At 37.1% G+C, this 27268-nt stretch overlaps 1 protein-coding gene across 1 annotated transcript in view; it reads left to right on the forward strand.

Moving 5' to 3' along the window:
- AGPAT5 (1-acylglycerol-3-phosphate O-acyltransferase 5) overlaps positions 1 to 26887 on the forward strand; it is a 52864-nt gene extending 25977 nt beyond the window's left edge. The window contains exons 5-8 of the mRNA XM_056488353.1: positions 2039 to 2129; positions 8798 to 8959; positions 23044 to 23167; positions 24889 to 26887. Coding sequence (XP_056344328.1) covers positions 2039 to 2129; positions 8798 to 8959; positions 23044 to 23167; positions 24889 to 25114 — 603 coding nt within the window. The 3' untranslated portion in view covers positions 25115 to 26887. The remainder of the gene's footprint in view (positions 1 to 2038; positions 2130 to 8797; positions 8960 to 23043; positions 23168 to 24888) is intronic.
- The last annotated feature ends 381 nt before the right edge of the window (positions 26888 to 27268 follow it).

The raw sequence follows: 27268 nt of genomic DNA on the forward strand, positions 1-27268 counted from the left end.
TTGCCTGCTTCTAAGTGCTGAGCTATGTACCAAGGATGGTGTTCCTGTCCTGTGTGCTTCATTTCTTTGCTCGATGACCTGTTACTGTCACTGTATTGCCCTTTAGAGCTGAGCAATGCAGTCTTAAATGAGGATGGAGAGGTAAAACTGGAACACCTCATCTTGAAGTACCATTTTAAGCATCCAAATTACAAGATTTGAACATAAGCACATTTATGAAAAGAAAAAAAAAAGCATCTGGGTTTGAATATTATGTCCTTTCCAGCTACCTCTTAAAAGTTTTACTTAGTCACTTAAATATCTCAACATTATACTTCATAGATGTATAGATGACTGGGGAAAGTGTGGGCTACATCTAAGGTCTAAGGATTCCTGTACTTGTCCCTGTACTCATGCTACTGTTATATATGAAAAAGTAAGCACCTTAACTCTTAAACCCATTTTCTTTTGTTCCCTCACCATGAAATCTATATGCATCTTGGACTTCTCTTGGTCCTTGAACATTCTTGTACTTCATCTGTCTCTTCCAGTTTCCCCCAAACATATTGTGACAAGTACAGTCTTTCTCCTAGCTCAATTTTGCTATTTTTAATGGTTTTTGGTTGGGGTTTTTTTTGTTTGTTTTTTTCTCTGCCAGGTTCTGGGCTATATACTCAGTTCTCCTTTTTTCTTGATCTCCAGCTGGCTTCTATGGTTGGCACATTTCCTAGATTTCTTCCCACCTCTGCATTTTAGTGCATCTTTCAACCTTCTTCACTGCAGGGTGGTTCTGGAGAGGTCATTTGCTGGGGCTTCTCTTTTGGCATTCAGCCCTTTCTGTAGCTGTTCCTCAATAATTAAGTGCAAATACCAACACACTCTGATGTTTAGTGGGCCAGAAGCACAAAGTTGCATTCCTGTGTCTCTTTTTGAGTTTTTTTATTTAACTTTGCATCTTTATGTGATGTGCACTCCCAATTATCAGTCTCTGTCCAATCACTGATAATATTCCTTAGATATTATCAGTCTTGTTTTGTAAATCCATTATCTTGCTTTCTTTCAGATGTTTCTCGAGACTGCTTTCTGAAAAGTTAATAAATTAAGTATTTACAGTAGGCATTTTACTATGAATATGTCATCTTCAACACTAGCAGTTATCATTTGTGGCCATAGTTGCTTCTGCAGATGAGCCCCCAGTATGAAATTTTCACTATTTAAGTGATGTTTTGTATCAGCTTTTTTTGTAGGAGATTATGCAAGGCACACACACAGAAAAAAAAAAAAAAAAAAAAGCCTTCTGTTCTGTTTCAAAAGAAAATGGAAAATTGTCAAATTTGACTTCTTCTATTTAGGTACATAATCTTAGTCAGATATACAGATAGTTAGGCAACCTTTGCCTGTGTTGTGATTTGAGAACCCATAGATAGTTTGGTGCTGAACAGGCAAGCAAATGAATTTACTTAGGAAATATAACCTTGCTTAAAGGAATGTGACTTTAAAGTTCAAATTACACTAAACTATGAGTTTGAGTTCCTAATATATTTAATATCCAATTCAGTGAGAAACATAGAGGCACGTAAGGTCTATCATTGCTTTAATTAATAGTATTTCTAATAATTAATGACTTATTGTATATTTCAGCATAAGGAAAGACTAGAGGCAAGATTGCTATTTTTAAAAAATTAATTTTTGAAAAAAAATCGGTCACTTTGTGATGTATTTGTTTTTTTCAAAATCTCTTAAAACTGATATTCTTGTTGATATCTGCTGCTCCTGACTTGCTGACTTGTGTTGACACAGGCTATCTCCCTTCCTAAATCACATGGAGTATTTTCTATGGTGTATTTTCAAACAAAAATGTTTTGAACCTTGAACAGTAAGTTTCTTAGAGCTAAGAAATTTTATCTCAAGTATCCTGATTTTTCTTTTGATCCTTACAATAGTCAGTGATGTGAGCTAAATAAAATATGTACCTATAAAGTGTTGATAATTTCTGTAAGAGCAGTCAGTTTACATCCATTATTCACTTGTCTGTTTTGTTTCTTTTTTAATTCCACAGATGTATTTAGTGATTTTTCCAGAGGGGACTCGTTACAATCCAGAAATACCAAAAGTCATTGCGGATAGTCAATCATTTGCTGAAAAGGAGGGTAAGCAAAAACATTTTGGAAAGAATTCTTTTCTTACAGTGCTAACATATATAAAATTGATACCTAATATGAAGATCATCTCACCTCAACTGGACCTGCGTGGTTGATATTTGTAGTAAATATATACTATTAGAATAGTATAAATGACTGTTTCTCTTACAGAGTAAGATTGTAGTAGTTAATATACAGACATTTCATGCATTTCTCAATATACAATAGTAACAGTTCTCCAGAAGGCTCACTGTAGTTCCTATCTACAGCTGTGTATTTACTTATTTTCTTGCTACTTGAGGTTGTAAGAATTGCCTTCACTGAATCAGGGCACTAGTCCATTAGGTCGATATTGTAGCTGCAATTATAGTTGTTAGTTGATATAAAGAGTATTTTGCATAGAGCTTGTTGTGCCTTAAAAGAAAGTGTCTTCCATCATTTCACTTTTAATTAGTGTTAATACTCTTATGGCATTTTGGTTTTGTTCCTCTCTCACCTTCCACTCTCACTGTTCCTTGGTTGAACTTTATTCTGGAGTAGCTTTGATTGTTGGCATTGTCTCTGTAATCACAGATGGAATTACTTCATCTTCAGAAAGGCTTGCAAAAAACCCAAGAGTCCCAAGATTTTTCATATTTTCTCACATCATATGCACATAAACTTTAAATCCAACAGTTCAGTGAACATGTTTCCTGTTTTTGTTTTTTCCTGTTGACCAAAAGTGAAATAATTCACTCTAAAAGTAAACAAAGAATAACAAATAGGTCTGGTAAATTCATCTCTGTGACATACTGAAATGAATTCACAAGTCTGTGAATCAGCCTGTTGATATAATCAAGCTATTAAGTATTGTTAACTCTTGTCCAAAAGGATATATGCTTTTCTTCTCCTTGGGAAGAATGGAATTTGTTTGCGTGTAAGAGCAGGAGAGCTGAAGTCATAATGTATTTGTTCATCGCTTCAGTTTCCTGTCGGAAATGAAAGTCAAATGTTTCATTTAGGTTGGTGGTTCTTTGAGAGTTCAGAGGGAGGGGGCTGTTCAATAGGGGGTTTTTTCTCACCTTCTTTTTCAGGGAAAAGGCTCTCATTGTTTTACTGTTATTTTATTTCACCTTTTAATTATATCTCTGCAGTCTGCAAAATGGAAAACACTGTTTTTGTGCTTTCAGAGCACCCGTTTGTTTGTTCTACTGTTTTTCTCTCTGTTACTGGTCTGTTCTTATTTTGCAGTAATTACTCCTTTTAAAAACTCTGACTAGAAAAAGTTATTAAACAAGAAGCATCTCCAATTCTGTTGCAGAATCCTCACTATCTCATTCTCCCCACTGCTAAATTAATTTGTTGTTGGCCACTGCCCCACTTTTTATGTGGGGAGAATGGGAAGTCTGTGCTACCCTGGGGCCCTGCTGCCCTGCATGCCCACACAGGATACTCATGGGAACTGGAGCATCCCTCGTGCAAGTGTTGAGAAGCAGTGGCTGACACTGAGAGCAGAACCAGACTGTTCTGAAGGCTGAGCCTGGAGCACGTACCAGTCCAGGACACATCCCAGCACGGGATGGGGAGCTCCACATGGCTGCTGGCAGGATGTGATTACAGCTCCCCAGGGTCCCACCCTGCTGCTGTGCAGTGCTGCTGGCCCTGGCTTGTGGCTTGCCCTCAGCAGCCCCAGTGTCCCCACGGTGGTGGCTGGGTGCTGGGGCTGCAGCGTGGGAGCCATGGCCCACGGGCAGGCTGAGGACACTGCTGAGCTCCATCAAAAATAAACCTTGCCTTCTAAAGATCCAGGAGACTCCTTACTTCCTACACTTTTTGGAAGGGTAGTAACATGCAGTAGTTCTGCCAGTCATAGGAATGAGAAGGATATACTTTAACCTATGCTTTAAATAAAATTATACTTCATTCTTTTTGGGGATATAATGAAGTCTAATAATTTAGTCTTGCCAACTTAGTAAATTTGTTACAGAGCACAGTGCTTCAGTGTGGGCCTTACCAAAATGTAGGGGAATTTGTTTGTTTGTTTGTTTTGTACCTTGAAATTATTTTTTCCCTACATTTTTGCTCAATTTTACATTGAGAAAATACTGCAAGTGTAATATTGCAAAAAGTGGTTTCATTAAGAAGAATTAAACAAGAAACCCATGTTAGAACCAGAGCTATTACCCCCAAAGATAAAAAAGCTATTCCTAGAGTACAAGCATAACTCAATGTTTATTATGCTGTCTGAAATACTGGTTTTGACATTAGTGTGTGTATATATGTTTTACTAGTTTTGCAGAGAGGAAGTATAAAAAGGTTTTTGTGGTATTTTACTTTTACTCCCTGTGAGCTGCATCCTCTTCTAGGGAAGATTCATTGGTTTAGGTCTGAATCATGGTCCTGCACAGGATACCCCAAACACCACAAATTTATTTGGTTTAGTAGAATATAAATTTTATCAAAACGTTAACAAATGGTGTTTTAAAAATTTGAAAATAAGTAGAAGTAATCCAAAGCCCTTCTACTCCTAATATTACTAACTCTGAAAAGTCAAAGCCAAAGGGACGAGAAACTTCTAAAATTTAACTTGGCTTGTTTATGCTGAATGAAAACAAAAAAATCTTCCCTGGTGAAAGGCGTTTTTGGAATTTTGTATTAATGTTTGATTTCTAACAAAGGTCATTTCATCAAGTAAACATTTAAGGTATGCATTTATTATCCTCTTTGGTTTTATGCAGAAAAGTTGCTAATGTAAATATTTTTTAATGCTAAGTTTATCGTGACAAATATGCTTTCTGCTGAGATGTTTGTGTATGCAGGATATGCTTATCTCAAAATTGTTTTGCAGATCATGTATAAAAGAAGTGTTTCGATTGAGTTAATTGAAAATGTTTCCCTTCTAGATCTTGGCATTAGTTTTCAATTGTATTCTAAAGTAATTCAAAGTATTCAATATCCATAAAAGTTATTTAGAATTGTCTCTAAAGAAAATAGATTTTGGTGGTATTTATTCTACACTTTCATGAAAGCAGGCTTGGTCTAAAAGTGCTCAGTGAGATGTGGACAAAGAATATAGTTTTAAAAATGAGCAGGGTGTGGGCCTTGAGTAGCATTTGAGATTGATCATTTGAATGAAGTAAGAGTCTGTGTTATTAAAAGTTATCCTTAGGAATTTAAGTTAGGAAAACAAGAATCTACACTGTAGGTATTCTGTAGATATCCATGATGAAAGAAAGTGTATCAATGTGTTGTGTCTTGCTGTGGGCTGGTCCTGCTCTTCCTGAGGAGACTAGTTACATTTCCTGTATACTTTAGCTCATGGTAACAGAAAAACACTTTCAAGAAGTGCATGCAGTTTTTTAATACTGGTATCAGCTGAGTCGTGTTTCTGTAAGTCCATGGAATACTAGCATGCAAACGGGTGAGCTCTCCCACCATTTGTTGTTTTGTAAGTCTCTGGTTTCAATATGTAAAGCTCTGAATCACTGGAGGCATTCCAGAAAGCTGGTGGGAACTCAAGAGTTGGGTGAGTACTTGGGACACTGCACGTAACTGCAGAGCTTTCTATCTTCACTGCACACATTCACATGGAAAAGGAAAGATCTAATTAGTCTTGAAATCAATTCATTGGTTTTCACCCTGGTTTCAGTTTTTGTGTACTTGAAAGTTGAGTTTCAAGTACCTGGTTTCATAGGGAGGGGAGAGAGGTGTGAAGACCTCAAGCTAATTCTGACATCCACGTTCAGTGAGCAATTAACTTCTGTGGATGAAATGTGGTTAAAGCTAATGTAGAGTTCACATAGAGTATTTTTAAATTAGAGCTGAGAAATTTTACTGTTTTCTTTTAAAATATTGTGTGTACACATTAGGGATAGAAATACAGCTAACAAAGTCCAACTCTGAAAATGTGAATGGCCTGCCTGTACTGAGCAGCTCTTTTGAGTTTTTGGCCTGGATGAAGTGAAGAGAATGCCAGTCTTCTGCACAGAGTTGTACTTAGCTACTCTTATACGTTACTTCACGCTGATGAAGTTAGATAAATGATGTTTTGTTTAGCATCTTTTTGTTATTTTGTGTTTAGATGAAAAATTCAGTTCTATAGATGTTAATGATTTCGGTCTTTGTACTTGCCAAAGTAATTACTTTATTTGGTTTTCTTGCAGACTTTCTGAAGTAATTTCTGCATCTTACAATAATGTAGTAAATAGATAGTACTTGAAGTATCTTTGCTTATCATATTTCTTCAGATTTTCTTTTTTTTTAATGTCTATCATTCAAAAATTCGAAGAGCAAAGTTACAGCTTTTTAAGGTAGAACATTACAATATTAGTAGTATCTGGTTCATTTTCTTTGGCATTTAAAATAAAATCTCATGACCTTAAATACTTTGACAGAGGGTCCTAACTGTATTGCACAACATTAAAAACAGTTTAAGCCCAGTGTGTTTTGTGAATTGGATGCAGGCAGCTTGCCAAGGTAACTATACTGTAACTACTTGGATTTAAATTGTATTATGTTGATTTTAGCAAAGATCATAAGTAATTGCAAGAATATGTGGCAATGTTTTTATAAAACATATTCTTTAAAAGTATGTGCTGAACTGGTGTTACTGCATCTTTATCATTCACTGTAGTATTTTTGAATAATGGATTATGGACTTTATTGATTTAGATGCATACTCATATTGTACTTAAATTATCAAGAGTTCACTGACAGCATGTGGAATAAGAGTGGCTTATTCTACATTTGCACTTCACAGCTTGTCACTGACCATCTTCATCACCAGAACTGGCCATGGATTAAAAAAAAATCAGCAGTTAATAGTCATAGATACCTAATTTAATAATTTTTCTAGATGATTCAATTCTCACTGAATTTTTCCTTTTTCTTCTTCACAGTAATAGTTTGATGAAGGGGAAGATGAGTTGGGCAGGAAAGGAATAACTGTTTTTAGAATATGTTTCGAAATTCGGCTCAGCAAGAGTTGTGTTGAGTGTCATGTCCACACTAATATCATTGCTGACACAGCACGAGAATATTCATTGCTTCATTTATAGAGTAAACATTTTGAAACATAACATAACATAATTAGCTGTTTGATGTAACAGTTCACAAGCTAAGAAAACACTACCACTGTGTTATGCTTCAAAATATTTACATGATCCATATAACATTTTGCATAGACAGTTATCACTATTGCCGGTAAGGCATGGAACAATGGCTTCAGAAGGAGTGCTGATAAACAGCCTTTTATCTTTGCATTCAGACAAGGAGATTCTTAGCAAATATTAAGATCAAGATAGTGATTTATATTAATATTTTCAACTCTTAAGAATGTTAAAGTGGTGTAGAAACTAGCATGACCTTACAGTGTTCACTAGATATTTTCATAGTTTTAGATCAAAGTATGTTTTACCCAGCACAGGAGTTCAGTACAAAATCAGGACATAATATATAATCTTTTGAATTGATTTTGCAAGCAGAAAAGTATCAAAAGCAATGCCACAATACTTTGATTTAGAAAAATTTCCTGTTCACCCACCAGGAACCAGTGGATTTACCAATGGATGGTTCTTTAAAAATGGATTGAAGAGTAAGCCAATGAAAAATAGGCTAGAAATTAAAAACCACCATTTTATTCTGATACTTCCCTGTGAGAAAGATACACATAGAAAAATAGTGAAAAATTTTCCATAGCATGCTTTTTTTTTTTCCTGAAAGTCCTTTCAAGTAAATGTGGAAGATCTGTGTTCAGGTCAAGAAAAGGCTTGGAGTTTGTTTGCTTGTTTGAATTTTGAATGTCATTGTATATTAAAATTCTGGAAAGAAAACCAGGTTTACACTATTGAGCCCAGTGTGTTTTTATGTTCTCAAGTATGCTCTAAGTGGAAGTGGTCAACTGAAATAAACATGGGTATGAAATACTGTTGTTAAGATGTGTGAAGTGATGTTAAACCTGATGTTGTTGTGTCCTTGACATACCAATCTCTGTGGCTTGGCCTGGAAAAGTTAAAGACAAAGGTTGATTTCTGTCACTATGAGTTTGTCAGCAGCCAAGTGAATTGTAACAAGTTGTTTGCAGAGAAGCACAGATTTCCTCCTTGGTTTTGGCTCTCAGTGCTGTATTTCCCCCTATTGCTGCTAAGTTTTCTGCTGGAATAGTGACTAGGTTAGGATTCAGTATGTTCACTAAATTGGTTTGTCCTTGGGAAGTAAAATGCTGGATGAGCATTAGGTGTGCTTAAAATTCTCTTAATTAGGTGTGCTTAAATATCTGTCAAATCTGTTACTGATACAGAATTTCAGAAGGTGATGCTATGTGTGTTTAGTATTTCTCAGATAATTTTCTTTTTTACTTAACCTCAGTTGGTCTCACATAAGCAGTAAAGAGAGGTGTTGTTTCATCACTCATGAGCCACATTGAAACCATCTCTGCTTCTAGTGAGAAGTTGTAAAAAAGGCCCACTTACTGAGCAGTCTTCCTATTGTTAATGTCCTTTAGGATTTCTGTTTAATTTTCTAATGTGTTCAGTAGAGAATAAGCAGTGAATACACATGCACAATCTCTCAACTGAGAATTGAGTTTGAGAATAAACCTCTTGTGATTTTGGATGGAGATGCTGACATTCCTTTTGTAAATGTAAAAGTCCTGTTTACTTTCAAACACTGTAATTCTTTTTTATTTTTTTCCCATGTAGGACTTGCTATATTAAAGCATGTGCTGACTCCACGGGTGAAGGCAACTCATGTAGCCATTGACACAATGAAAGACTATCTGGATGCAGTGTATGATGTGACTGTGGCTTATGAAGGTACTGTGGACCACAAAGGGCAAAGAAAGCTGGCACCATCTATGACAGGTGAGTCAAGGCCTGTGAGAGATGCTGTAGCCATATGCTTGTTCATATACAGAACCAACTTCAGGTGCTCTGAAATGCTCTGAAGATAATCTCCACAGCACTTCAGCCATCCTACAGCCCCCTGGTAAGGCATTCTTCTAGTCACTGAGCTTTACAGGAGTTACCTGTGACACTCCTGCCCTCTGCTTCCCTATTCCAATTCTAAACACAAGTGCCTTTTGCTGTTAAAGGGAGCTTGGAGCCATAGGCAGCAGATTCTAATTATCTTCATGTTTCTTCTAGCACTGGGATTGGCATCTTAAATTCTCTCTCTCTTCCTCTGCTGTGCTACATATATGTACATGAACACATGCACATCTAATTGCTGAAGTGCACATGTTTTAAAGGGAAATGCATAGAAGTAGTATTTTACTGACAAATTTTGAAATTGCTGCACACAGCCAGTAATCTTACAAACATTCAACAGCATTTTATGCAAGTGGGCTTTACTTGCTTTAGTATTTTAAACGACCTATAGGACCTTAAGAAAGTCAGATAGATTGGTTTTACATTCTTTGAATAATCTAACCAGAAAATATGTTCTGGAGTTTCTGCTGGGGAAGACTCAGGGACAGAGAGCTTCAGGGTTTGCTGTTTATTATGCTTGGTGCTAGACTTATAATTTATTCTTAAGTAAATAATTTGCCTGCACTGTTACTAGAGTGCCAGCTATCACCTTTCTTTCCATTTGTAGTTGCTGTATTACTCAGCTGTATCTGTGACTGATTGTTTGTTGCTGGTTGGATCAAAGTGACACTCTTGAGTCTCTTGCACTACAAATACCAAGTGAGAAAAAACAGCTACAGTACTTCCACAGAGCTCTCCAAACTTTTGGGCAAGGGATCAGTGTCAACTGAGGACCTGCAGGGTATTTATCTAACTCTCTGCTCCTCAGCTTACCCAGTGTCACTGGGACTTGTTCCTTCTGCTGCTAAAAATAATTTGTAGTGCAGCTGTTTCCATGTTACTTCATTAGCAGGTGTAACTCCTTGAGTCACATGCACTGCTTCCCAGGTGCTAGTTGATTAGAAGTTCTGAAATTGTCTATTTTTACATTTTCATCCGGTTTAAAATTCTTTTGGTAGGTGGGAAGCAAAATTGTCAACACTATATTAGCTCAACATTTGTATTGTACTGAAATGTCTTAGGATGGTTTTATTTTATGTACATTTTGTTCCTAATGGGCAGTTCTTTATGTCAAGGGTTCTTTTTATTATTTAAAGTTATTTTATTTTCTTAAATGTCTTCTGATCCTTTTACAGTACCTTTGGAGACTGAGCAGCCTCCTTCTTATCCCATCACCCAACCCTTTCTAAGACCCTCTTCAAAACAAATAGGATTGTTTCTCCTTCCCTGCAGCATATCTTGTTTCATGACTTAATTACTAGGCAGTTTCAGCCATTCTCATGCTGAACTTCTCACTGCCTAATGGTTAATTAAACTATTAAAATGTCATTACCTAATGATAAGATGGCAAATGTTCAAATTCCTTACAAGACCTCTTCACCTATTGAACCTTATGGTTTACATGAAGCATGATATAATTACAGAAGGGTAACCAACAAGCTGAATTTCCCTGTTGGCTGTTTTTTGTGTTGGTGTCAAGAAGGAATTAGATGCTTTGGGGTGGCCACTCCACATCCAGCCTTTTGGAGCCTCCATGGCAGCAGTCCAGGCATATCTTTCAGCCAGGCTTACTGTTAGGGCTGGGGTAATTACTGTCTCAGCCTTGGGGTAAAAATAAAGCAGTAATACAGAATGAAGTGCAGCCAACCAGCTGTTACCCCTTACAGAGAAGATAAATGATATATCCTTGATAGATCAACATTGCATTCCATGCTATTGTGGCAGTCACATGTATTCCATATAATATAAATTATATAGATTAAGCACACTTTATGAATAGCGTGGATCGTAGTTGTCATTCTTTTAGGCTCTCCAGACACAGAGTGACAGACAAACAATTTCTGTTCTAAGGGATCAAGATCATTTCACCATTTGTTATGCAGAAGTTCAGCAACTGGTCTGTCAGGAACATAACAAGAATTGAATTAGGCATACTTATGCATTTAACATTTTTTAGCATTATTTCTCTTTCACAGTGCTAAAATGAGTTATGCACACATGAAAGGGACATCTTATTTCATATGAACATTTCATATTTGTGTCAGTGCTGGTTGAGAATTTTGTTTTTCATTCTCATCGGAATAAAATGGCAGTGCAATCCTGGTAATTTTTAAAAGATAAGGTTGACATGTCTTTTTCAATCTAGCAACACTGATTGAAATTTATTGCATGGAAAACAAACTTCTGATAAACACAACTTTACTTGAGGACTTTATTTCCCATACTATGACATTTCCCATGTGAATGAAATCTGAATTCCACACAGATAGTGTTTCTTGAAATGCATTTTGCTTTTAGTTCTATAAATCTTACTTCCTCAGAAGAGCCTCTGCCATTTCAGGAAAAACCCATACTTACCTGGGATATCATCAGCTCTTGGCTGTTGTCTTCAGTAGTAAACAAAGTGTGTTAAAAAGAACATTTTAGTGAGTGTGAGGAGTAGTAGCACACTTCGTCTGAGAAATTGTGTTAACAAAATGTGAATGGGGAAAAAATACTGAAGAAGAAATGAACTGTTTTTAAATTTTGTAGTATGTAACTTTTAGTCTAAATAGTCTTTCTTAACAAAATTCAATTTTTTTATTAATTTTTTTACCTCCAGCAATATTAAATATACTGTTGAGTTGCTCAATAGGATTAAAACACAACATAATATATTAGCAGCTGGAAGACAGACATTTCACCATAAGAACAGTAAATGCCAGATATACCTGATATAGCATGGTGCCATTTTAGAGCAGGCAAATTATTGTATATATACTTTCAAATGTGTTGAGCTTTTTGTCACTACTTATGCATGTTATTATTTTTTGGCGCTTTCCAGTGGCAGGTTTGTTTTAGGAGACATCAGATTTGATTAGTCTTCATCAGTGACTAAGGTTGGATTAGCTTTACACAGATATGTTGCTTTCTGCTGTTGCTTCACATCCAATTGTAACCAATGGATGGAATCTTTTTCCTACCATTTATTCATTCCCTTTATTACAAGTTTGGATCTTGGTACATTTCCAGTGGAAGTTCATCTGGCACATGGCAGCCTTTCTCAAACATAGCAGTTTCCCACAGGTTTCTCCCCTCTCTCTAGTCCTGGAGATGGCTCATCCAGATCATTAATGACAGAACATCTTGGTCCTGCTTGGGGAGGACCATGCTGCTAGGCAGTATTTATGTGTGGTCATTAGGATAAAATGCAAATAATCATATGGGTACTGTGGCACATTTGAACAACATCTCAGGTACTGAAGTCTGGAAGAACTATTTAGAAGGGAAAAGGAGGGGGAGAAATCTGTGCTGAATTTGTTGATACTGTTTTACTACACTGTCATCAAGTGAAAAGCAGAAATAAGCTTGGGAAGAAAGGATGAGAATGTAGCTTTCCCCTCTTCTGAATAAATGTGCTAAGTGTTCACATCCAGCTTTGTCTAGTGTTAAGGGGCAGGTCTCATAGGATGTGGGAACTGTTATCATTCTTGCACCTGAAAGAGCGTTATGTACACATCTACATCTTTATTATTCTGCCTGAAGGCTTTAGCATAACCAGATGGTATTTATCTGGCCATTGTAGATGAAAGAGTGTGTGAAATAGCAGCATGTGACAATGATAAACACTGAATAAAAATAGCAAGTACATATAGACTCTGTCTTAAAGAAGTCAGAGGAATTCTTGAGAGCTATTGACTCTGCTGTATATCAGTTCCAGAACAAACACTTTGAAAGCCTGTGTATATGTGCATTTCTGAAAATCTGTGCATCACTTTGATCAGTATAATTTAAGGAGGTCAGGCTGGCCTAACTGCCCTTGGGGAAGATACACTTTTCCAAAAGCTTGCACTTTTGTTAGGACCCAGTTAGACAGGGAAGTACAAGACTATAGAAAATAAACTGGAGCAATAGAAAACAGTCTTTCTGAACTGTGGCCCAAATTCGTTCACATCCATTTGTCTCTCAAGGTCGAAAGAATGATAACAAGCACATGGTTACAGATGTGTTGAAAGAATTGAAAAGGTAAATTATTAAGCAGATAAACATTAGCAGAAGTATAAAGCAGTCCAAAGTAAGTTTTATAGATAAAAGTGATTAATAATCTCTTCAGATCTCTGGTAGTTGTCATCTTCTATTGCATGAAAGAATATTGAAGAGTAAATATCATTTATTTTAGAGTAATCAAAGAAAGGATGTAGATTAGATCTCAGGCTGGACATAAGCATTGGTGAAATTTGTATCATGTGTAGGATGGCATTTTAGCATGTACAGTAAGCTTCACATCAAAAGCTTGTCATTCTGCATCTGTTCAAGCAGAGTTTAAGTGATAATTACCTTTCGTATTTCAATATGTAAAATTTACATTGAGGTGTTTGGAGGAATTTTTATAACAACACTAGCTGGCAACATTGTTCTGTGGGGGTTGGACTAGATGATCTCCAAAGGTCCCTTCAAACCTTGAGAATTCTGTGATATTCTATAAGACATTTTCTTTTCAAAGAATACCCTGGTTATTTTGTGCAAAATTTAAAATAAAACTTCTTTATTAACATGATTTTACCAGGTACCGAGGTCAACTATCGTTCAGTTTTAACTAAATGCTTTTTCACTTGTCTTCCCTAGGACTAGAGCTATTATTTTAGACCCTCTGTAATTCCCTATTAGAAGTAGTTTGAGTGACATGAAAATCTGTCTGTTAATTTGGGAATTACTTATTCGTAGTGGCACTTACAACACAGATGTGGGCGTATATTTAAATATTCTGCAGATAAGGACAGTCTGGGTAAATGCAAAGTATTTTCATACTGTAAGAATTAAACATTGTACTTCTGGTCAAAAACCACATATCACCAAAGTGCAATATCAATTTATGGGAGTGTTTGAAAGCCTTGATGTAGTTCTGAGAAAATGAAGGTCAGTCTGTGTCCTTGTTTTTGGATGGATAAAGAAGCAGAGGTGCTGCTCACGCTCAAAGATGTTTGGAATTCCTGTAGCTCAGTTTGTCTTCACCATCAGCCAGTCTTGGATGCCTAAGGAAGAATGCAAGATTCAGGCAACCCTAAATGTGTCTAACTTCTCCCAAATCACAGACACCTATGGCACTATATCTGTGTGCTCATACCCCCTTGGTGGGGGTAGTGACCCTCTGCAGCTCCTTCTGAGCCCCAGGCATGTGTTCCTCTGATTGAAAACCAGATTATTGTGTATTTCAGTTATTCCCAAGCAGCTCTTGCTGAAGGTAAGCATCTGTAGTGCATCTGTAGCCTTCCTGGGTATTTGTGATCTGAAAACACATGGTCATCAGGAAACCTCTGCTACACAAGAGACTCTTGAAAGTATTTACACTAGAGATTCATAAAATTACCCTGCACCCTAGACCTCATGCACATGTGAGAGGAAGCATTCCACTCCCCAAGCAGCCATTTATTTACAAAAGCTAAAGGAACTCCTGATCCTTATGCAAAAGTGTATCTAAATCCTGAGGATAACAAAAACAACTTTTAACTTCTTCACACTGTCAGGTTTGGCCAAAAATATGTTGCTGCTTTGAGAGTCTGTGTTTATTTTTGGGGGTTTTATGCATTAGAGTCCTTTTCTTCTACTCTGTGGTGCTGTTCTCTGTTTATCAAAAGAGACTGTGTGAAAGAAAGGCAAAAACATCAATATTAGCAGTACTGGCATAGTTCCAAACAGATCCTGGTTTTTTGCTATAGAGAACATAGTTTTGAATTGGTCCACTCCTCATATCTTTTGTTGCCTTTTTTTCTTAATTGCATAGTTTGAATTTTTTTTTTCACTTCTGAAACTTTAAAAATGTTCCAGGGAAGACACAGGTGTCACCTGAATTTGTTAATTTTCAGTTACCAGTGGTGGGATACCCTTTAGATGTAATCCACAGACCTAACATGATCTAGGTTCTGTTCCTGGCAGCCTATTAATCAAAACTGTTATGCTTTTGTTGGAAACCTCCTGTTAACTCAGCCAACATACAATATTCACATATTCTTACAGACTAGTACAAAGGCCAGAGTGCATCTATTAGAATAACAGATTAAAGCCACTTAAAGATTGTTTCAGCTATAATGTGCTATATGAGCTATATAGCTATATATATATATATATATATATATATATATATATATAGCTATATAGCTAATGAGCTATAATGTGCAAGTACTGTGGGTCTTAATCAGAGACCATCTTGGAACAGGAAGACAACTTACAGTGACACTATGCTGCTCTCCATTGCTAATATCAGTATAGCAAACTATAGATATCATTTTTTAATAATAATAATTTTTAAAGATTCTTTAGATCTCAGCATCTTCAGGAATATACGGGCAAGTGATTATTTACCCTTGAATTTGCAGGATTTGTGGAGCTATAGTTCTTATCTGCCATCTTCAGGATATTTTTTTTTTAAGCTATCATATCCTTTCTTCTGTTTCCCTTCTTCAAACTGAAAATTTGGCCTTTTTAAGGTCTCCTTGTTTGTAATGGAGGTACTTTTCCTCCTTAAATGTTTTAGTTGGTCTTTTCTGTGGCCTTCTCTGAGTCCATTACATCCTCCTTCAGATGCTGAGACCAGAAGTGCACACAGTATTTAAAATGTGGATTAATAATCATTACCTATAGAGTGACTCTCTTTTCCTTGTTCTTGATGTCCTTCCTCAAGCTACCCAATATTTGGGGGATTTGGGCCTGCTGCTGAGGGGTTGGATTTTGGGAAGGGTCAGCAACTCCCAGATTGTAACCACCAATTCCAAGTTAAGCATCATGTAATCAGGGTTTCAGTTATTTTTTTCCCCATGTTTGTTTACACTGAAGCTTGGCTGCCACATTTTCACCCTGTTTGTTCAGCTTTGAGGGTTTTTTGAAGTTCAGCCAACGTTTGACTACCCAAAAGAGCTCAGGGTCTTCTCAAAGAGATGTGAAAAATTGGAGCATTCACAGTTTGCTCCCTTCTTCAACTCATCAGTCATGAGACAGAGTAAAACCAGTCCTGGCATCAATCCTCAGAGGACCCCAGTCACCAAGTCTTTTCCATCCCTAAGTCCTTCCATTTGCTTCCTCTCCTTTAAGCAGCTTTCGGTTTATAAAACATCATTTCCTCTAATCCTGTGGCAGCTTAATTTCTTAAATAGCCTTCAGTGTGGAACCCAGTCAGAGGCTTTATGGAAATTCAAAAATATCATGTCCACTGAATCCTCTTTATCCGCCTGGTCCTTGACACTGTTGTAGAAATCCAGCAAGTTAATGGGACGGGATTTCCCTTTACAGAATCCACACCAAATCTTTTTCAACAGACTGTGATTATCTGTGTTCTCAGTGATTTATCTTACCCAGTGATGTACAGCTCTGGTCTGTATTTCTGTGTTTCCCAGCATCATCTCTAAAGTCTCATCTGTAGAAGGGAAACTCCCCATTTTTCTGGCACAATGGCTGTTTATGATCATAGGTTACACATCTTTGTTTTTAAATTTCACATTTGGGAGCTTCTGGATGAATGCTGTCTGGTCTTGGTGACTTCCTGACATCTGACTTGTTTATTTATATTTAGTCTAATATTTTCTGTCTGTTTACTTATTGATCTAGTTCCTTTGAATGATCTGGTACAAAGAGTGGATGTAGGAATCAAACACTTTCAAGAAGAAAGAATGATGAAAGCAGATGTATGAGCTTCTCTTGCAAGGGCTTATACTCGACCATAAGCACTGCTCTTCACACTTTTGTCATCCAGCAATCCTACCAGTGGCTTATCAAGTTTACTGCTTTTAGTATACTGAAAGAAGTTAAAATAGAGCACTCTTTCTATTTTTCAAGTTCATTTTTAGTCCTCTTAAGTTTATGTTTTCATTTGACATGAGCAGTTTTGTGACTTTTCCTTACTTGGACAAGCTTTCCATTCCTCAAAGAGGAGAAGAAGGTACCATGGTAGCCTCCTTGATTTTCCCATTAAAGTCATACAGATGGTTTTCAGACGCACACAGACTTTTCCTTTTGCAGTGTTACACATTTTATGCAAGGTATACTTTTTATTACATTTTTTTTTCTGGGATTTGGTATTTGGTGAGTTTTTTAATAGCCTCTAGGTTGCCTTCTTTTGGATTGTATACTTTAGGGTGTTTTGACATTTTGCCTTCCCTCCCAGTGTGTACTTCCTTTAATTCATAGAATCATTGAGGTTGGAAAAGACTTCCAAATCATGAAGTCCAACCTTCAACCAAACACCACCCACACCACTAAACCTTATCACAAAGTGCTACATCTGCTTATTTTTTTAACGCTTCCAGGGAGTACAACTTCACCACTTTTCTGGGGAAGCCTGTTCCAATGCATGACCACTCTTTCAGTGAAAAAAAAGTTTTCCTAATGTCCATCTGAACTTCCTGTGGTGCAACTTGAGGCCATTTCCCTTGTGCTGTCACTAGTTGCCTAGGAGAAGAGGCCAACCCCAAAGAATTCTGCATTTCTGTGCTGGATTCTTTCTCTGAAATTAATTGTATTGTGGTTGCAGAGCAAGACCACACCAGGAACATCTTTTCTTATGGGTTTTCTTGCTTACTAGGTCTTCCAGGAAGTAATTTTTTCCCCGTTTGATGTTTTTGTCCAGTTGCTTGGGTCATCTTGGTTTGGTTTTATTTGGGATTTTTTTCCCCTGCTCATCCTGCTGAAGTATCAATGCAGTTCAATAAAGGTAGCTGGAATCTCACACTCCTGCCATCAGTCCTGAACTTGCAGGTCTCAGTCTGGCTTCACAGTTTCTGCTCATTATTATTAAGCTTACTTGGAAGTCATTTAATTATTTATCTTATATGTATTCTAGTAAAGTCTGGATTTTCCATCCACAAGGACTTTATTGTGCTTTTGTCTCCTTATTATATAAAGCTAATATGCTTCATATAATTTTTCATGCACAGTACCTTACCCTCACTTGTACATCCTCTTCTGTCATTCCTGGTAGTCTGGTAACATTGCCCACTCCTGCAAGCTCACCAGGATGCCTGCATTACAGGAAGAAGTGATCTCTAGGTGCCAGTAATTCTTATAATGTCTTCGTATTTAGGCTCCTCATGTTGGTACAGAGGCACTTCTGAATCATGCCCTCACAATGAATTTTAGCTACATCCACCTCCTGTTATATCCATCTGAACGTGTTACTTTTTCTGACTTTCAGTCTTGCCCAACTGCCAGTCTCTAATGTTTCAGTTTTTGTGGCGTGCTAGGTACATCCGGTTTCTCACTTCAAAACATTCTCTGTCTCCTGAACACTCCTTACGCTGTGCCCCTTGTGTGTGCATGTAAGCCCTTGCACAAGGGGTTGGAAGTATTCCTGAGAGCTCTATTCCTCAAGTGCAGGCTTGTTTCCTGGCTGCAGGCTTCAGTCTGGGCTGCACAGGATCCCTTCCACATTTCCCTACATCCGCAGTGCTTGCAGGTACTGGTGCTGCTCCTCCACTGCTGCCTGGGCAGCTCCTGCCATCAGCCTCTGCTGGCCCAGGATGTTTGCTTTCCTGTCTAGGGCTGCTTTGCTCTACTGCTGCTTTATTTTGTTAGAGCAAGTCGTGAAATAGCTTCCTGTCAGCTCAGCTTGGGATGATGGAAAGCATGAAGCTGAGAAACAACACAGCACTTAAATTTATGTTTGTTTTGCTCTTTGATTGTTAATTTGGTGTACAAAGTAAATGGAAGTGGAGAGACAGAATTTCTTTCTTTGAAGAGGAGATAGTTTACAAACCACTTTGGTAGCTGAATGCTGAAGTCCAGATTAATGCAAGTTCAAGAAGTGGAGAAAGAATCTACAGTTCAGAGGAATGTCTCTGGTGTCATGGTTTTGCCTGTAAAACTATACAAACCACAACACACAATGTTCTCTTACTGAAGAGACGTATTTTTACACATTTGAAATGCTAGTTACTTAGAATAAATGCACATTATTCAGATTTCATTTTCCTGTGATATCACTATTAATTTATCAAACATTAATGAAATCTGTTAAAACAGGAGAGATTTGAGGGCTCTTTAAGTGGACACAACTAAGTCAGGCCTCAGTTTGTCCATTCTTAATTTTGAAGGACTTTGACAACAATTATATTGCGGTAGAAGAGCCAGTGTAGGAGGCTGAAATCTGAGCTACTTTATTGCTGTCATATTTAAAGTGCATATAAAAATAGACTTCATTAGTAATTGAAAACTGGAATATCTGTTTAAGCGTGACACTGCTGTTACAACTTTCTTAAGGGACAAGGCAAATAATTTGGAGTGGTGGAATGAATTTATGTGATTCAGAAGGGGAAGGGGGTCTGAGGCCAGTTGTTTGTCCCTTCTCAGTTACAGATATATCAGTTTCAGAGCTTCTCTCCTCCCTCAGTTTCCCTGGTAGTTCCAAAGAGAATTAATTGGCTTTTGAAGGTGAAGAGTTGAGAACTGGTAGAATTTTGTGGGAGTCCCAAATATTGGTTTGCAATTAAAAATTCCATGGATTCAATTCCTTTCCTGGAGGCTGTTGTACCTCATTTATTAATCCCAGGGCTGCAGTGATTCCTGCTCTGAGGCCCTGTGTTAGTGTGAATCCTGTCCCACCAAAAGGAGGGGTACAGTGTCACAGCTCAAGAGCAGAAAATGCTCAATCCATTTTATTATTTTCGATTCCTTCCTTCTGCTGTGCTTGTTCACTAGAAGCATTATAGACATTCATTGCTTGTATCTGTTATTCAGCCAGATAGAAGGTTTTATTAGGAAATTATCTCCCACACGAAAGTCAGTCCATTTGGCTCCCACACAAGTTGTTAGTGTTCATTTAACCCAAATTGTACAAGGTTCTTGACTAATGCTGTCCCCAACATAATGTTTGCTTGTAATGCATGATTTGCATTTCTGTTTTGTCTCTTGAAGGGAAGTTCGGACTTGCTTGTTCCTGCTGTTAATTATAACAAATTCTGGCAAGTGTAGGAATCTGAAAAGCCTGTCAGATGTTGGCCTTAAGGGCTAGTGTCCCTGAAGTTGGATGTAATTTGCGCATAATAAATTGCTTCAATAAGATTTTGTTTCTTAGCTTAATTACATAAGTCTTTTGGGAGTTAAGCTAATGTGAAATTAAGGGTCATGGGACCACCACAAACCTTTGGAGGTTATGGTGATAAAATCCAGCTGTTTCTTCTCACATTCAACCTCCAGTATGTCGTCCTTATCCAATGGTGTTCTTATGTGATTGCTGTGACACTGTAGATTGAGGGAAGAAAAGTTGGGTTAGTTGCATTAAACACTGACATGAATTGGATAATTAAATACTAGTCAGATTACCTGACTTGGTTGACTGCATGCACTACAATTTCATCTGCAGATGTCTGGAATACCCAGGCTTTGGATCAAAGGACTTAGAATCGATGTGTGGGAATCATGACCTTCCCCAGGTAGCGCCTAAAGCAGCAGATCACACAGCCCTGAGTGAGGCTGGACTCAGTCAAACTCAAAAGGGAGGGTGAGGTTATTGGGAAAGGCACTGGGATTCACAAAAGTGGGGGAAATAATGACAGAGTTTAGGAGATAAATATATGGGGATTCAATTTAGAGTGTTTGAAGAAGACCAGATTGGGAAGTGATCATAATCAGTGTGCGTTGGAACTTGGGCCTAAGGTGGAAAGCCAGCAGCAACACTCAGGTATTTGAGGAGGGGATTTTGTTGCCTCAAGTAGAATTGCTACACTTCAGCTTTGGTGGGGGAAGGTGTTTCTTTTGAAACACTTATGTCTTGAATTTTGATTGGTTTATAGTTTTCCTTAATAATTTATAACTAAGTTATAAGTAACATCAGTAAAGACTTGTTTGTTCCTATGCAGAACAGCCCATGTGCTATGAAGCAAAAGGAACATATACTATATAATGCACAGAATGTTTTAAATATCTTTTAAAGCTGGATCTTCAGCTCTAACTGCATATGCATACCATAGATGCTTTTTATAGGAATCTAGTACAGAAAAAGACCAGATCATCTGGCTTCCAGGCATTTGTTTTCTGGATACAGTTTTGTATATTGTTAGAATGTTCCACTTAATAGGTAATGTCACTCAAAAGAGGATTTGTACAACATGAACATTATAAGCATTTAAGACATGGATAATACATCTGTCATTTTAAGATATTAATAGTATGCTTTTACGTGCTCATATAGTCAATGACCTTCACATAGTGGCCTGAGTAGTATCCTTAGAGAAATATTCCTGAAAAATCCTTTCTTCACATTAAAGCAAGAGAAAAAAATTATTTTAGATAACACTGATTTCCTTGTGGTTAATAAAAGCACATGAAAATGTCTACATGTACCATCATTCTGAGTCCTTAACTTGCCATCTTACATACTTAACTGCTGTCTGATAGCTATAGCTAGGAGAAGTTCTACCAGAACTGGTTCTGATTTCTGGTTCTACCAGAAACCTCTTGGCAACAGCTGTGTTTGCTGCTCCATGGCCAAGAGATGGACTCGTGCCTGGATGGAGCCTTCATCCAGCTCTCCAGCTGATGGTGGGGCCATGTTGTTCCCTTTATGCTGTGTTTGGGTGAAGGGGTCTGTGCACGACGTCCAGACAGAACCACACACAGCACCTTACAGATTTCTGCATCCAAGCACCTCAATTTCTTAGAGAATCTCTTTATCTCTTCTTCCCTCCCCTCTCTGCAAGCACACACACACACACATTTGCATGAACAGGCTTTTAAAATTCCTTAAGGCAATTTCTAGTATGTGATAAGGACTGTTTTTACAGCAAAGTCCTTACAAATCAATAATCCTGTAAAGATGAAAAACAAATAGGGGGATATCTGCTTTGGCAGACTACAATAAAGATGTACATGTTGTAACAATTTATTTGCACATTCATTCCTCCAGATACCCCTGACAGTTAAGGGTCAAAGTCTTCTGTGCATCTGCACTGCTGTCCAAAAAAAGTCAACAACGTAAAGGGACCACCCAGTCTGTGTACATTTGTTGCCTGTATGTATTGTAGGAAGGCACTTTTCAAAACAGGATGACTGTCCAAATGTCTGAGGACTTCTATCCTCACATCATGCAAATCTCTGTCCAGGGATGCTGTGGTTGCTGCAGTACCCCTTGCCACTGATAAATGCAAGTAGTTACCAATCACACTGCACAGGATTTCACATTTAGAACATGCAGTATATTACAGTAATCATGCCCAGTATTTTTACCATTTGTTAGTTGTAAGAATTCCCACAAGGCCATTTGAGTAATGGAGTTTTGTTTGTCCTTAATGCTTGCTTGGTAAGTTTGTCTAGGGACAAATTGAGGAAATTGGGCCGGGGAGGAGGGGCCAGGGGGGAGGTAGTTTGCAGTTTGTCTCAAGCTCTGTGAGACAGAAGAAAAATTAAGGGATACAAAATGGAAAGCAGCATTTTGTTCTGAGTCTTCTGCCCTATTACACTTTTTAATTATAGGTTATTGCTTAAATTGAAGCATACTTTCTCATGGAGATGCTTTGGGAAATTGCTGTAATCCCAATTTGGTTATACAGCAACAAACAAAATTTAGATTTTAAAAAGGACAAGCAAATAGGATTACTAACTTTAAACAAAATTGCAGGATGGATAACTTTATGACATCAAAGTTACTGCATCCAACACTGTTGAAGGAGTAGATTGCTGCTGAGGTAGAGGGTAATGTTTTTGAGCACAGCCTTTTACAGTCAGCAAGGTGCATTTTAGGACAGTTCTTCCATGTTTTATATGACAGTGGTCTACCATTTCAAGTGTGTAGGCCAGATGGTTTCTAAGTTCAATGAAGTGCTCAGGATCTGAACATAAGGAGGGAAGGTTTTTGAGCACTGAATTTAGGCTTCCAAGGCACTTACAGTCCAACTTTTTGGTGTATTCGTAACTCAATGTCTTTGTAACTCAGTCATGTTGTTTTGTTCTCTTCTTAGAGTTTCTTTGTAAGGAATGCCCAAGAGTTCATATTTTCATTGACCGAATTGAACTGAAGGACATTCCAGAAGAGCAGATGTATATGAGAAGGTGGCTTCATGAACGTTTTGAAGTAAAGGATAAGTGAGTAGAAATATGTAGAACTTTCTGTTTCAAAAGTCTGTCTTATTTTTTTTATATTAACAAATATACCCATGATTTTTATGTTACCAGCAGTGCCAGCCATAGGACCCAATATAATATAATATAATATAATATAATATAATATAATATAATATAATATAATATAATATAATATAATATAATATAATATAATATAATATAATCTTGTGGTTAAGCCTTTTGCTCAGGAGGTTAAGATTCTTTGAGTTTTGACCTTCTTTAGATTAAAGAAGTGTGACTCCATGTTCCAGGCAAGATTTATCTGAATACTTTCCATTCATCTTCTTGTAGTTAAGTCCTGTGCAGGAATGTAAGATGCCTGTGGTAGGCAAGCAAGAAAAAGCAATGTGATTCTGCCCTTGTAATCAGTGTTAAGGTGGAGTGATAGAGGGCTAGGTCTTGATCTAATCTCTTCTGCCAAAATTGTTTACAAATCTTTCATCCAGACAACAACTGGATAAAAACACAGTTGACCCCAAAATTCCTACCTTCACTGGGGAAACAAGGTGAAATAGAAGTTTCATTTGTGCATTTTTGAATTGTGGCAGAAACAAAGTACCTGGCTTCCTCCAGCATCTCCAGATAAGGTCACTAGTGAGTATAGGCAGCAGATACTGAGGGACTTCATTCTCCAGAAGGACTTTGTGCCTAAATGTAGGATTTAAGTACTATTTGAGAGATGATGGTTTAATTTGCCATATCTGAAGTTCTGCTTAAGGGAGCTGAATCTATTTACTTTCTAAATCCTTGAATACTTTGAGTGAGACAGAAATTTCCCTGGTTCTCCAGTTCTGTTCTGCTTTAATATTGTTCTGCCAGTCTCACACCCCACAGAAGTAAAAAATGTATTCATTTCTCCTGAGACCTTTAAATTCAAACAGAAGTTAACATGGCACTGTAACTAAAGTGTCTTAGACATTTAGGATCACTAAAAAGTTTTTCTTTTCTTTACTTTTGAAAGATAGAAAGTCTGAATTTAATTTAAGTAGATAAGGATATATAAAATAAAAGGCTGTCCAGTGCCTGTTCCTTTAGTTATCTAGTGAAGATGAACAAAACTGAATCATCTATGTGTCACTGTAAGCACCTGTTCTCTGGAACATCTTTCCTGGGAACAAAGCAGTCTGTCAGGCAAGTTTAGAGGTAGTTAAAACAAAACTTCAGAATTTCCAAACCCATTTATTATTGTTTTTTAAAATTAGGAGGGAAAAAGTAACTACTAAGCCAGTGATGTAGTATATTACTCTTGCATGTTTAACTTCCCTTATACTTGTGAGCCCTTGTTATTTATTAGTTTATTTTATGAAGATACTTCTTCTTCCTCCTCCTCCTTTGGTGCTAAGTGTATTGTTTTGTCCTACAATATTGTCCAGTGCTCTGGGCTTTTCTGCTAAATGCTGAATGAAAAAAATTCTTGTCAACTTTTATATTCACTGTTGCAGTTGGTCTACAAGGAAAATACGGCCTTAATGCTTACAAGGGTTCAGGTTGAGTATTTTGGTGTGCATCCTATTTGTAAGCAATACTCATAGTTTGAACTTGTTACAGAGGAGCTGCTACATATTATGAGATCATTTGTTAAAAGGGTTTGGTTAGAAGCAGTTACTGGATGAAAGTAAGATTGCTTAAAATGTCTTAAGCTACTGTCTGACTTTGACCATCTCCTTTTTCTCTGCTTATAGGTTACTAATAGAATTTTACGATGCAAAGGATTCTAAAAGAAGAAATAAGTTCCCTGGGAAAAGTGTTCATTCCAAACTAAGCCTCAAGAAAACTTTGCCATCTTTGCTGTTTTTAGGTGGCCTGACTGCTAGTATGCTTCTGACAGAATCTGGAAGGAAACTCTATGTAAAAACATGGATATATGGAACTTTAATTGGCTGCCTGTGGGTTAGCATTAAACCATAAGCAGATGTTAGTCTCCAATCAGTGAAATGTGCAGTCTTTTCTTGCACATTGCACCAAATTTTTTCCTGACTTTATAGAAAAAAAGTGTAAATAAAGCCTTATTGATTGAATATTGGAAATAATAGATTTTGTGACTTAAGCCTCTGTGTGGTTGGTCTGGGGAAAATAAATGTAGATTTTCAAATTTGCTACTGATTTTTGCTGGAATAATGACAGATAAACCGAGTCATATGATAAAATGCTTTCCCCGTGAACTAACATCTATCTCTCTCTGCAGATTTGAAGAAGTATGAGTTATGCATAAGGGTGTCTTATGTGGACCTGTGAATGTATTTACAGAGATTAATTTAGGGCATATATTTATTCTTCTGATATTCATGTTGAATTTTTGTTACTCTTTGGTGCATTACAACAGCTCAGTTGCATCTATCCCAGCTGTATCGCAACTAAAATCAAAACTTTTTTTTTTTTTTAATGTTGCTCTTCAGTTTTCACTAAATACTGTATTCTTTAAAAGGGACTGTGTAAGCTGGCAAATCATGAGATGTTACCAGAAGCAGAATAAAATGTTCCTGAGAACTATTGTTCATGGGGAAGAAGCTCTGTTTATCTAGTGCATGATTTTTGATTATATTGCAGTATTAGGTGATTATTTTACATATGCAAAACATTAAATTGTACCGAGCAAACAGCTTATTTTGCGCACCTCGTATTTGTGCATAAAAGGAATGTGTGCTGTGTAAGGAAATGTGAAGTTTTTGTTTCTGGCCAGAACCCCTGTAGCCTCCCCTGTGTCTGCATCACTCCTAGCACCATAAGTGTTCAGCTGAGCTCACCCTCTCCCATGTGTACGTGCCATAAGCAGAAGTTTCCTGTTACCTCACAATTTTCTGGAAGCAACCCTTGTTGTTTGGGAAGTGCACAGAATCACTGTAACTTCAGGAGCAGTATTGAGGAACCTTCAGGTGTTCCTGCTAAATCTAGAGTGTGTGCCTTTCCCACTAACCTGATTTAGTCTGGTGTTTCGTAGGCTGGCAGTCATCTCTGTGCTGTAGCATCCCACTAGACTCTGAGTCATTCTAGGCCATGCAGACTGCACTTAGGTTGAAGTTAAGGGGTTGGTGTATATGATTTGCACAGTAGATATTAGTCAACAAAATGCATATCCTATCAGTAGTTCACCTGCTTGAAAATATACTTTAAAATGCAGAATCAACAATCCCTATGAAAGTCTGTGATTCCCAAGGCTGGTATATTTGTTGGGGAAAGCAATTTCCTGATCTAAATCTATATGTACAGCAGTGGGGTAGGAAAGAAGATGTATTTTATCTTCTTCCATTAGGGAATTGGACTCCCTGTATCAAAATTTAAAAACTAGAGAATATTTTTATATTACTCTTGCAAGCTTTAAATGTGCATCTATCTCTTTATAGCTTCAATATAATTTGTCTTGCTTTAGAGTCCATTGTAAGTTAAGCATCTCTTAAAATTATATCTCAGTTTTTCAGATTCCACCATTGCCAGTTAATTAAAGGTTTTACTGTATGGGGTTGTTTTTGGTTTTTTTTAACAGAGGAATTACAGTTCCACCTTAAAATCATTCAGTACAACTTTCAGTTTGCAGTTCTGTGTCCTTTCATAATGGATTTTGTCACTGGAGTTATTTATATCAATGATTGATTCAGGATATGTCGATGAACCATTTTAAAAACAATGACTGGGAACAATGTTGAAAAACAGTATTGTTATGAGGCTGTGAAAAAAAAAACAAAACATTTTATGTAACGGCCAAATGTGCTTACATGTAGTTCTTCCTATTCTCAGCTGACTGCTACCAGTGGGTATAACCAGAAGGCAATGTTCCTATGTTAGTGGGAGTTTTTTCAGTCATGGAATGAAATTTTACTCTGACATGACTAAATTTCTTTGTAACAGCTAAGAATAACATTTAATTATACATCAAAAATAAATGCAAACTGCTTAATTCATTTATAGAAAAATAACTGCTATTTTGGAGAGCCTAATTACATGAAATATTGGATCTCTCGTGCTGTTTAAGTACCAGGAATATAATTGACACAGTGCAGCAAACAAGCAGGATGTTTATTTTGAACCTTATTCTCTATGTTAATCTTTTTTTTTCATTACCATTAA

This window comes from Oenanthe melanoleuca, chromosome 3 (assembly GCF_029582105.1).
Source record: "Oenanthe melanoleuca isolate GR-GAL-2019-014 chromosome 3, OMel1.0, whole genome shotgun sequence".
NCBI lineage: Eukaryota > Metazoa > Chordata > Aves > Passeriformes > Muscicapidae > Oenanthe > Oenanthe melanoleuca.